Raw genomic sequence first — 12,130 nt, forward strand, 5'->3', positions numbered from 1 at the left:
CTCCTGGGCTGACTTCCCCTTTTGAGACCACAGTCAGGGAGAAGGTCAGTTGAGGTGAGGCAAGTTTTAAGTATGACCTTAGACATGGATGAGTGATGCCTCTGAACACCGTGGTTGTTAACTTGTTTGGCTTCAGGTCCCAGTAGGGACATAAGTTTTCTGCAACGGGATGGTGCCATCACCAGCAGCAGGAACATGGTGTTTAAGGCGAGTCCTGGGCCTGGCCTAGGGCGGTGAACCCCCTCTGCCCCCAGCTCTCTCCACTGATGTGCGCCAAGAAAGATTCCAGGCCTGGGATTGATGTTCAGTGTTCCCTGAACCTCCCATCTCTGCATCTTTGCTAGGGGGTGGGGCTTAGTCATAGAGGACCTATAACCCCGCCCCGCCTCCAACTGGCCTTCTGCTCCCTCAGCAGCACAGATCACTCCCCTGTTCCTCCCCGGAATGGTCCCCCTCCTAGTTTCTGTTCCATGATCTCTGTCCTCCTGTGATTGTCTCATGAGCTCTTCTTCTCACCCTGTGCCAGGGCTGGGAGCCAGCACAGGCATATGTGGAGGCCGGGGAGCGTGGAGCCGGGTGTGAGGCCGTGAAGAGTGCCGGGACCGGGGGTCACATGCCCCAGCCAAGGAGGCAGGCATGCTCAGCTCAGGTCATTTTCACCAGGAAGTAGTACAGGCCCAGCATTCCAGAATATTCCATCTCCCAAGAGAATTTGGAAAACTTGACTTTCATGTGATGTAACATTTGCTACTTCTTTGACAAGTCGTTAAAATTATTTTAAAACACTCTACGTGGGCCAAATAAAATGTCTGTGGCCTGGGGCTGCCCTCGGTTCTCTTCTGTCTGCCTCCACGTCCGCCTTCCCAGCACGCCAGCCTCCCTCCCAGCCTCAGCTCTATCTTATCAAATGTCGTCATCATCCCTGGGAATCAGACTTCTCACCCTGGTCAGGATCCTCCTGGTGGATGTCTGCACATCTCAGATGCAAAGCTGAGTTCACCAACTTCCCAGATCTGTAAGGTCTTGAGAAATGATAGAATGGTAGATGTTTATTATGTCTTCATTCCTCTGACAAAAGTCATCACTGCTACTATTTCTACTTCTACTAACACCAGTATACTCCCAACCTTAATTGGTTCCTCTTCTGTCACCCATTTCCATCACTCAACAGCCAGAGAGGACCCTGGGACCTGGCTGCCCTCCTCTCTCTGCCCCCCCAGCTCCAGGCAGTGTGGAGTCTGTTCATTCTTCTTCCAAAAGCCCTCCAGGGCTTGCTCCCTGCCTTTCCTCTCACTAACGAGAGATTCTAGTTTCCAAACGTATGTTTTCTTGGCAGTGATCTCAGCCTCCTAACTAATCACCCCCATGTATCTCTTCCCTCTCTACTAGGGATTTAGCCATCATGTTGTGTCTAGAGTCATCTCCTAGGTCAAGGGCAGCTCCCATCCTTCACGTCAAATACGCTGTAGACAGGTCTTGCTGGCTCCCCTGCGGTTCCTTAGCTGTCCTTTCATGCCAGCCCGAACACCCAACGTGGTGGGTGCTTGCCTGCAGCTATGCCAGTCTGCGTTCTCAGGCATGTGATAATTCTATCCACCTCGTGTCATCAAATGTCCCCTCTTCTGTGAGGCCACTGCCTGCCTTCTCTCCACCAGCTCCCCAATGCTAGTGTGCTAGTGGCCCAGGCTCTCTCCAAAGCTTCCGTTGCACTTGACTATGTCTTCTTTTTATCCAGCTGTGTTAGTTAAAGCGTGCTTGCCTCTGCCCGCTTCTCTTGATCAGCTCCTTCATGGGGAGATACTATCCTCATCATCTGTGCACCTCCTACACCACCCCCCACCATGAGGCCTAGTTCACTGCCTTGCATAGACACCTGCAACTTTTATAAATTGAACTTTTTTTTTTCTTCTACATGGAGGATGGCAATATCTAAAAGGCTCAAGATATTCAAAGTTAACACAAAACTGCCTGGTCATTCAAAAGAACATTATCAGAATTCTAAGTAAGCTAGTGGAAAGGGTCATTCTGCCTGACCCTGTTTGCAGGGATGAAGTCTGTAGAGAACAGCCACGGCTTGGTCTGCTTTTCTTTGGTCAGTGCCTTGCCACAGTGCCTCTTGGAAGCTTGGCTTCTCTGCCGGGGCAGGGAAGAATGGGCAAAGGCGTTCAGACACCGGGGTTTCTGCCACCCTGGCAGCAAGAGCCCCACACTGTTCCTCTTGCCCAGAAGAACAAGTTGTACCCACACATTCACGAGGTGTCCTCTGCTCGCACCATTGGCAGGCCTGGGAGTTTCCCACAAGCCATCTGGGTCTGTTCTGCTGCCCTTGTAGCTTGAGTTTTTTGCAGCATTGTCTTTTGTTAATTAGCTTTTAGAACAGACACAGCTACTCCTTCAGGGATTGTATCCCATTGACTTTCCTAAGAAGGGAGTCTACTCGTTTCTTCGGTGTGTGTATTTTCCCCTGTCTTCCTAAGATGCATACACTTAATCTAGGCAGAGCCCGCACAGCACGAGTGCCTAGCTCTTCCAGAATGGAGTTGTTTATGGGACATTTCCTATAAGTCTGCTGATCACCCCGCATGCCCGGAACGCTCACTGCTCAGTAGCTCTCAAAGTTGCTTTTACTTTAGAGTTCCACCTCCAAATTCAGCACCACCAGGCCTTTGATTCCCCGTCTCTTGGAAAGAGGAGAAACCATTAAACTCCATCATTTTTTACTAGCTCTTGTTTGAAGCTTTTGTAGCATTTTATGAGGTCTCTCCTGTCATTTTGCTTAGGGACCTTGGCAGCCTCCTCCTTCCACCTGATCACATTCACCTGAAGCAACCCAGGAGGTTTGGCAGCTTTGGACACCTGTGACATGGCAGGGCTGGTCATCTCCCAACCCCACCCTTTCTTATGTGCACCTTCAAGATCTTTTCAAATGTACTGGGTAAATTCCACTCCAAAGAAGTATCAGCTTCTGCTCATTACTTTTGCCTTGTGTTCTTAAGTCAGACTTGGAAAGGGGTGTTTGGGGGTGGGGGCTGTTATAAATTCATTTAAAGATAACTTGATTTAAATTTTTGAAAAGTTTTTATCCAAGGTCATTTTCTTTTGATTATGGAAGAGTATGCCTTTAAAATTAGAAATGACATCCTGCCATGAAGAGTGAATTATCCTGTACTGGTCTTTGGTCAGGAAATGATCAGAATGCCTGTATTGACCACTTCATGAAAGGAGAGTTGGCCCAAAACATCTTGATAGGAGGTCAGTTGCCAAGAAGTTGCCCAATTGACATATAAACACAGAGGATGGATACACACACACAGTCCTTAAATGTGTGGCAATGTGTTCCAATTTTGGTCTATGTGGCAAGAGTCTCAGTCATGAAACATTTCAAAATGGAAGAGCAGGAGAGAAGGGAGCATCTCGAAGGAAAAAACTCTTCAGTCAAAACTATAATATCTTTGTTGCATAAATAAAAGTGTCCAACTTTGTTTTTCCTGGAGCCCGAACACAGAACTTTAAGTTTCTCACCCTGCGGCTCCTTCACCCGGAGCGTCAGAATAATGACGCTCTCTCTTCTCTCCGTGGTCTTGTCAGAGAGCGGGAATCCTGGCCGGCTGGTCAGGTCGCTCAGAAAAATGGCACAGCTGTTCTGAAAAGTAGCCCCATTCATAAGCTGCCGGCTGTCCTCAACTGCGGTGCTGGAGAAAGGCACACTGTTTTATAGAGAGGTTCTTTTCTTTAAAGGGGAGAAAAAAAAAATACATGGTATTTACAGGAAAGAAAACTGGGCCCTTCGGTTTTATTTTGGTTGCCACGTCTGAAATGGAAGTGGGGAAGGCCAGAAATACACACGAGCAACTGCGCCTTGACGGGATGATTCATAGTGGTTGTGCCGCCTGTGATGGAAAATGCAGCTGGTTAAGCAAGATCAGCCATGAAGCCTCACATCATCTCCTCTGGCAGGGTTGATGCCTACCGTCTTGTGACAGCCTTACTGTGTGTGATTGTATGATTGACTGTCTTTCTCCCCCTCTCAGTTCATGACCAAGAACCCCACCATGCGCTTGGGCAGCCCAAGTCAAGGCGGTGAGCATGCCATCTTGAGACACCCTTTCTTTAAGGAAATCGACTGGGCCCAGCTGAACCATCGCCAAGTAGAACCACCTTTCCGACCCAGAATCGTAAGTGTCTGACACCACTTCAGTAGACCTTCTTCTTTCTTAAACTGTCTCAGTGTTCCACTTGAGCAGCTAGATGGTCCACCAGGGGATGACCAGACCAGAAGTTCAGCCAGATGCTCTACAGGGCAGCCTTATCCAGGACTCCTCCTTGCCCCCGAGGCAACATCTCTTGGTGTGCCAGGGGTTATGTCTCAAAAAGTGTTCACCTCTTGCTTGCCTCGGCCCCATCCCCTCAAGTTAAAATTTCCTGGAGTTGAAGAGGCTTTGAAACTTTCCAGGTTTCCCCAAAAAAGTTTGGTTGAGAAATTCATTGTTCTAGCTGATTTCCTTATGCTCCTTAGTCAGGGAGCCTTTCCCAAGCCCCCAGGAAAGTAGAGAGGATGTGAAATGCTCCTCAGGGCCCTCAGCCTGGCTCGCTGGCTTGGAGAGCTCAGCTCTGTGACAGCCCCTGCAGCACAGGGCTCAGGGCAAGAGAGGAAATACTGGGAGTACCATGGGTGCTTCCCCAAGGGAGGAAGCTAAGTAGGGTGGCATTCCTGAAGGGTCCAGCTCTTAGACTGAGAGCTAAGCTGTTTCTTATAGGTGAATCAAGAGAACCACAGTGGGAAGGCAGAGAAGCTGGGCTTCCAGTACATCACAAGTTAGGGGGGACAAGGATGCTCAGAGAGAAATATCGTTGACTCCAGGAAGAGAAGTGAGAGATCTCACAATGGTAAAAATGATCTCTCCAGCATTAGTTTATAAAGATATAAAATACACGTTTCCGTATGTCATTGGCTTAATCTGTAACAGCCTGCTAGGTTGAGACACCAAACACCCAGAGCATAAAACCACTTCCTTTCATGGGCATCCCCCTGCCAGCCCCTCTGGGAGGAGGGGAAGTTTTGCCAGCAGGGCAGAATGAAGCTGCTGGTGAGTGAAGTGAGAGGCATTTGTTCCCTGAACTCAGAATTTCCAAGAAGTCTTTCAAGAAAATCGCTTCAAGCACATAGTGTGAATTTACATAACCTCTATTGTCTTGTGGGCCCCTGTATGGCCTGCTGAGAAGTGTTACTTCCATGAAATGGACAGGGTGAACCAGCTGGCTGGGTCAGGTGAGCAAGTTAATTCCTTAGCTTCCCAGCCTAAGACTGGTCTGCTCAGCAAGATTTTTATGAGGCTAGTGAATTGGTGGTTACAGATGCCCTAATAATACACAATGCAGTAGAATTAGTAGAAAGCAATGTTTAACCAATTGTCATAACTGGAATTAATGCTGCTGAGAGAGTTGCAGGGCCGTCCTCTGAACTCACTGGCAAGGGCTAAGTCCCACGGAAGATTAATAAGCCTCATGTACAGAATCTGAAGTTTTCCTTGTTTCCTTTTTGACAGAAATCCCGAGAAGACGTCAGTAATTTTGACCCTGACTTCATAAAGGAAGAACCGGTTTTAACTCCAATTGATGAGGGACATCTTCCTATGATTAACCAGGATGAGTTTAGAAACTTTTCCTTTGTCTCTCCAGAGTTGCATCCATAGCCTGTGGCGAATGGGAGAGATGGTATGAGAAGCAAAAGGAGAGATTTTTCCAGGAATTTCCTCTGTGGGGAACTCCTCAGTGTCAACGTTCGAACAAGACCCTTACCTTCAGGGAACAGGTGGAGAACTCTGTAAAGGACGGAACATCAGGAGATCAACCACTTCAAGTTCTGAGGGAGCCAGGGTCCTAGAAATAGTGGATACTGAAATGAGATTTCATGAAGAAATACACTGCTCAGCTCTGAGTTTCCATGGTTACTTCAGGTTCAGGATATTAACAGGAGCCAAAAGAAGAACAGGTGTGAAGAATAAACCAGATCCTAGAACTTCCAAGTCACTCAGGATTTCTTACTTCAAGGGACAAACCTAGACGTTGTATGGCCTACTCCCAGCTCTTCTGTAAGCCAATGAGCCCTGAATACTGGCAGTCTGTAAGAAGTCTCTAAATGCTCATGAAGAACTTGACGAGAAGGAAAGGGATGGCTTTCCAAATAGAATGACTTACTCTGAACAAGAAATAGTGTCCATAAAGCTCATAAAGCCCAATCTTGACAACAGTTGGACATCAAGGCAACTGCTACAGCTTATTCTTTTATCTTTCCTTTCACTTCATAGATATTTATTGAGTGCCCAGTGAGATGGTGCAACAGTACCCAGCAGTGTAAACAGATTTGCTCTCACCAAGCTTTCATCCTTAAGTTACTGGAAAGGTGTGTGCATTCTGTGAAATGCCTCTCCACGTTGCCTACATCATACTTTGTCTGCACATAACTTTTTTCACAGAAGGCAGCTTGCTGCCCCAACAGCAACTATCCACATACTTGGCAAGTTGACCAGCAGATGAGCTCAGCAGCTAACAGACCGGTGGAATCTCATCGTCGAGGCAATGTGCCGATATTGCTCTGGTCTCATCACTGGAGAACCACTCTCCAATCAGGTCCGTGACCAGACTTATGGCTTATACCTTAGCAAGTTATTTAAATTATATTTTAAGAGACAAAGATGTTTGTTACGCGTTTTAATAATTAGAAATGGCTCTTGTAAGCAGGACATGTATCGAAGAAGGACCTTATCATATGTACCCATGTATGCAGTTGGAGAATTTTATCTGGCTGAAATAAATGCATTTTGTAACAAAAGGGATTTTACTTGTCTAGAAGGATTTGTCCCATCCCCACTAGGAGAGGAGATATATAATTAAAATAAGCTTTGAGCACAACAGACAGAACTTTTGACTCAAAGCAACTTCCTGAGAGCAAAGGTTGACATCCCATTGTGTGTGTCACTTAAATGAATGTGGCCTGTCTCTTCGTAACCACAACTTTCATTCTGAGTCAGGGTAATGAGGTCTAAGCCTCACTGCCACAGACTCATCCTCAAACTCTTTGTAGCTAGACACAATAATTGCTTATTTCTCATCCAGTGAGAGCAAGTTCAACAGCCCCCTTCCTACTCTTCACTATGCCATCTGTTTATGCAGATTCCAAGGTTGCCATAGGAAGGGAAGGGCGAAATGGAGGCAGCGCTGAGTGTTTCCCTACCTCTCCTGGGAGGAACACGCATCACCTGTGCTCACACCAGACTGGCCAGAAAAACAGACAGGACTGGGAATTATAGAGGAGCCAAGGGGTATCTGGGCAGTAATGACATCACTGTTGGAGGTTCTTTTTTGTATTCCAAGATGGAAAATGACTTTTGAATGAAGAGAGTAGTTAGAAGCCTCCCTTTATATTTCACTCTCAGCCATTCTTAGATATACTCACTCATGTAATTTTACTAGGTCGTCACAATACCCCTGTGAGGCAAGCTGCTCATTCTACCACTATGTCCAGTGTGAGCACCATGGTGCATTTTGTACCCGAGAACAAGAAAGGATCTGAGAAGTTGAATTAGTTGATTACCCAAAGGTTTCAGACTTGGTGAAGAGTAGGTCCAGTCTGGAGTCGACATCTTGGATGTTCAAATCCCACAGTCTTCTGGAAGGGACTGGAGGACTCTTTGGCCTTTGTAGCAACTTTGCAGCTCAGTGTCTCCTTTTGCTCTGTGGGGCTGACTAGCTTCGGTCTTGTTCACAGTGTAAAGAACCACAAAGAATAGCAGGCCTCCTGTGCTCGTTTACAAAATCCACTGTCACAGGCCTGCAAAGGACCCCACTATCTTCTAGACTCAGCAGCTTCCCTCGTGGCAACCTATTCCCAAGTCTGCCACCTGGGTCCCCTAATTTGGGTTCAGTCCATTCTTTTACGATAACTGCAGACCTGTTAGATTATCTGACAGCCAGACGTGGCTGTGATAGGATTTCTAACATTTCTGCCCCATCCCTCTTTTCTATGTGAGGAGAGAGGAGGTACAGGAGATTGACCTAAAACTCAGAGAGTCTTCGACCCTAGGGTTGGAGCTCTGTTTCATATCTTTCATCCATCCTCCTAAACCTTACTTCCCTTTTGAGGATCACAAGGCCTGCACTTTCTGAGGCGGGCTGGCCACAAGCCATTTGATCAGCGGGTGCTTAGTCTGCCAGGCCAGCCATTCCCCTGAGCTCCATGGGTACCATGGAGGTCAAGACAAGGTCACACTGCCTCTTCCCTCCCACAAGACCATCTTGCCTCTTCAAAAAGGAATCTTGAAAAGTCTTCAGGCCTTAACACCCTTCTCCCTCATCTCCACACCCATTTGTCCCTGTTCTCCTAAACTATTCCATGCTACCCTATTAGCCATGCAGCCCTGAGTGTTTGAAAGGAAAATAGAGCATTTGCTCTGACATGTTGATTATCTTTTGACTGCAGAAGGAGTTTTCACTTACTGATGGATAACATTTATTGCACAGGTGCTGTTACACTTTTCAGTGAATTTACTCATTCAGTGCCCCAAGAGGCGGGCAGTCTCATCTCCATTGTACAGATGGGGAAACTGAGGTATTGAGTGATTAAGTAATTTGTCTGAAGTCACACAAGTGAAACAGTAGGGTCAGGATTGAGGTCAGGCAGTTTAACTCCTGAGTCCCTAGTTTTAGCCCAAATTGTTAAAATTCCTCTATTAAGGTCAATTTTATTGTTCCCAATTTTGTGAGGTATTGAGCACAATAAAAAGGGTGTAAACTGGATTTAGCAGTGAGCGCTAGATAAACTGACAGCTGGGCAGGACGGTATTACTCATCCGGTTCTGTAGAACCCTTTATCAGCAGTGAAATTGTGTGATTTGCATGTCAAGGGCCTGGAGTGGCTCACCCCCACCCTGCTGCATCTGCCCCCCGCCCCCCCTTAAAGGAACTGGGGCAGGCCAGAATGATGCAATCAGCACTTGGACCTCCCTGAGGAAGAGGAAATAGTCTGGGTCAAAAGATCCTGCAAACCCTGTGTGAAGTCCTGGGGTAACCTCTGAGCCTTGGAGGTGAGAGAGTTTAGTGAGGGGCGGTCTAGCCCCTTTCTCTTCCCTACTAGGGGATCCCCTGTGTTTCAGTAACCCACCTTGGTCACCCATCCTGCTGGTAACGTGGAATCATCAGAAAGGAGACATACAGCCTGGGGCTAACCTGGGCAGCTGCATGGTTACAGCTACAGAGCTGATGTAATTTGGTAGCAAAGAAAAGACCAAATTAAAAGCACCCCATTTATCACTTGTTGATCTTAACTGGGTGAACATTGCTATAAAGATATTCTAGTCACAGATATGGCCTTGACTATATCACGGGCCAACACCATAAGGCTTTATGTCCCCACTATTCCCAGATTTGGTCATCCTGTTTGCTTTGCCTGGCTGTGTTGACTTAAAATGCCTAGGCAGCTCTCTCTGATTGCCCCTGGCTCAGAGTTGCACCAGGTCCTATAACTCCTCATTTTACGTCATCTAGGGATAAGACTCTGATACCGCCAGAGACGTGTGCAGTGGAAATGAGCCCTCTGGTCATATGTCACTCTAAACTGAGGTGCAGGTTGGACAGATCAGGTCCAAGTGCAGCTATCAATGAGGCTTTATCGTCTCTCTTCCTTCCTGTGTTGAATTAGAACCACGGCTAAGAGTGCCACCCTCGGCTTCTTCCTGTTCCAGAGGCACCCCATCACCTCCACTCCCCTGTCAATTCCTCTTTCTCTCCTCCTCACCTTTTGCATTTTTTATTCCCTGGTGTAATAAGCCAGCTCTATACTCTCTCCCTCCCTCTATCATTTGGTTTACAATACACAAAGATGACATAAAATCCTGATTTGCTTACATTATACGCTCTTTTAGGGCCCAGAAATGGAAGCCATCCATCCCTTGTATTTCCACATCTTTGGCTTCACCCCCGTACCCACACTCTACCCACTATGTCAGGTATTGCCCAGGCAGAGACTGCCTCTGAGGCACCCCTGCCTGCTCTGCCCACCATGGTTCTGGGAGGCAAGACATCAGAGGAGTGAGCTGGGTAGAACCCACATCTGTTCACCAAATCTGCCTCTTAATGTGTGTTCTTGGAGAAAGGGAGTCATTTCTCCAGGTTACCATTTTCTAGCCCACACTCTGCACTCTGGCCCACCCTGTCCAATCTGCAACTCAGTTCAGATGAACCTATGTCTACAGGGCTCATTTGAGAAATGAGTGAAATTGACACCTGCCTAGCCAGTCCTGTTACTGCAGGGATTGGTTGTGATGCTCTATGTGAAGCCTGTACCACAGCGGGGCACGTAGAAAATGCTTGGTCAGTGGTAGAGATTATTACCGTCAGCTATTTCAGAGGACAAGGGAAGATTGCAGGTGATGTCCTCCAGGAAAATGGGTGAGTGGGACCCCCACGTTCTTCACGCTGCCCATCTCGCCTATGGGGATTCCATGCCAGCTCCAAGTTGGAGGGCTTTGTACTTTCCTGAGTAGTTGCCTGCAGAGATTTCTCAGGAGATTCTTTCAAAAACTTCTAGGATGTTCTGAGTCCATCCTACCCTGATTGACATGCAGAATCAGTGTTAAGCTTGAGACTGTGCTGCTCACCGTTAAAAAAAGAGACTTAAGAAGTTCCCATGGTTTTCCATAAAATGGCTCTTATCTTAAACCTTTCAGGAATTCTTTTGTTCTGCTGGATTCAACTCACTTCTGACCAGATAACACAGAACCACACCCCAACACCAGCACCTGCTGGGCATGCTCTGTACACTTAGCACACACACCACCAGGTCAGAAAATAGAACACATGTGCTCACAATGTCCGCTGCACCCTGGCATGAATTAGGATTTGAAGCCAATCATAGAACACAGGGCCTTTTTTTCCTGTTTTAAGATATCTATGAAGGTTTCTGGTAAAACCAGAGACCTCATAGTCCTATGTATTCTTACTGGACCTTGAGCCATAGCACCCTTGTCCTCACGCAACACCCAAAGACCACCCAGAGCTGCCTTTCTTACACCACCAAGGCAGTTCTTACCCACAGAGGTTTCATTCTTCCAAGGGCTCAGACCACAGCTAGGAGAGTTTGGGCTAAATAAAGTGAAGATTGTGCAGGCAGTGAGTACAGTCCAACATTCAAGTGGTTGAAACAGGAATCTTCTTTGGAGACATCTCAAATTAGAAACCAAAGCTAGTCTAGTAGTCATTTGATCTGACAGTGTCAGAAATTGCCTGGATGATCTCTGAAGTTCTTCCAGCCTTATGCTCTCAGGACTGCAGATGAACAGAGGAAAATGGTTCATCAGTAGATGTCAACTCCATACTATCCTCACCACATGCAAAACCTCCACTTCTCAGATTTCCTTCCCCCATCCCTCTCTGTACAACCTTTACACCCTGGCACACTCCTATACCTCCACAAGCTCTCTCTATCCCAAATCCCCCTGAGGCTCACACAGATCACTTATCCCCAAAAATCACATATCCATATCTCATACAAGGTTGCCCTTCACATTTCTCATGCTTGTCCACACATGAAAAGGAAAAAGGCTTTCTAAAGTTACCATCAGGCCAAGATCACAAGAAGGATAAGCCCTCTTCTAGAAACTGATAATATAGCTCTTGTAAATGAAAGAGAAAGCAATATTCCTCAACCCAGTTCCCTATTTTCTCAAAGAAAATTATTTTCAAGGATACAATTGTCATTGACAAAATGAATTGTAGGCCAAGGGAGATAAAGAGATGATATCAGTTATTTAGGTAAGTACAGGCAAAACTGCAGAATTATTTAAGCAGTAATTTATGAGCACCAGAAGGGTTACTAATCATTTGGATTGTACAGGGGTTCATAAAAGACATGTCTTGAAAGTCTAATCTTTTTTGTTGATGGTTACTAGACTGGTTGATCAGGCATATATGATCGGTTTCACATAACTGAGCTTCAAAAACATACATGACAAAGTCTGTCTTCCTTGTGACCCAGCAGGATTCAATGAACAATGGTACCCAAAGTATGGTGATTACTAGATTAGTATCGATCTGAAATAGTGTTCTGCAACCTAAGGTAATTCCTGCTTCCCTG

At 46.6% G+C, this 12,130-nt stretch overlaps 1 protein-coding gene across 1 annotated transcript in view; it reads left to right on the forward strand.

Annotated features, from left to right (window-relative positions):
- PRKCH (protein kinase C eta) overlaps positions 1-6,836 on the forward strand; it is a 260,686-nt gene extending 253,850 nt beyond the window's left edge. Inside the window, exons 13-14 of the mRNA XM_043472241.1 lie at positions 4,032-4,175; positions 5,547-6,836. Coding sequence (XP_043328176.1) covers positions 4,032-4,175; positions 5,547-5,693 — 291 coding nt within the window. The 3' untranslated portion in view covers positions 5,694-6,836. The remainder of the gene's footprint in view (positions 1-4,031; positions 4,176-5,546) is intronic.
- The last annotated feature ends 5,294 nt before the right edge of the window (positions 6,837-12,130 follow it).

The sequence above is a fragment of the Cervus canadensis genome, chromosome 6, assembly GCF_019320065.1.
Source record: "Cervus canadensis isolate Bull #8, Minnesota chromosome 6, ASM1932006v1, whole genome shotgun sequence".
Lineage (NCBI taxonomy): Eukaryota > Metazoa > Chordata > Mammalia > Artiodactyla > Cervidae > Cervus > Cervus canadensis.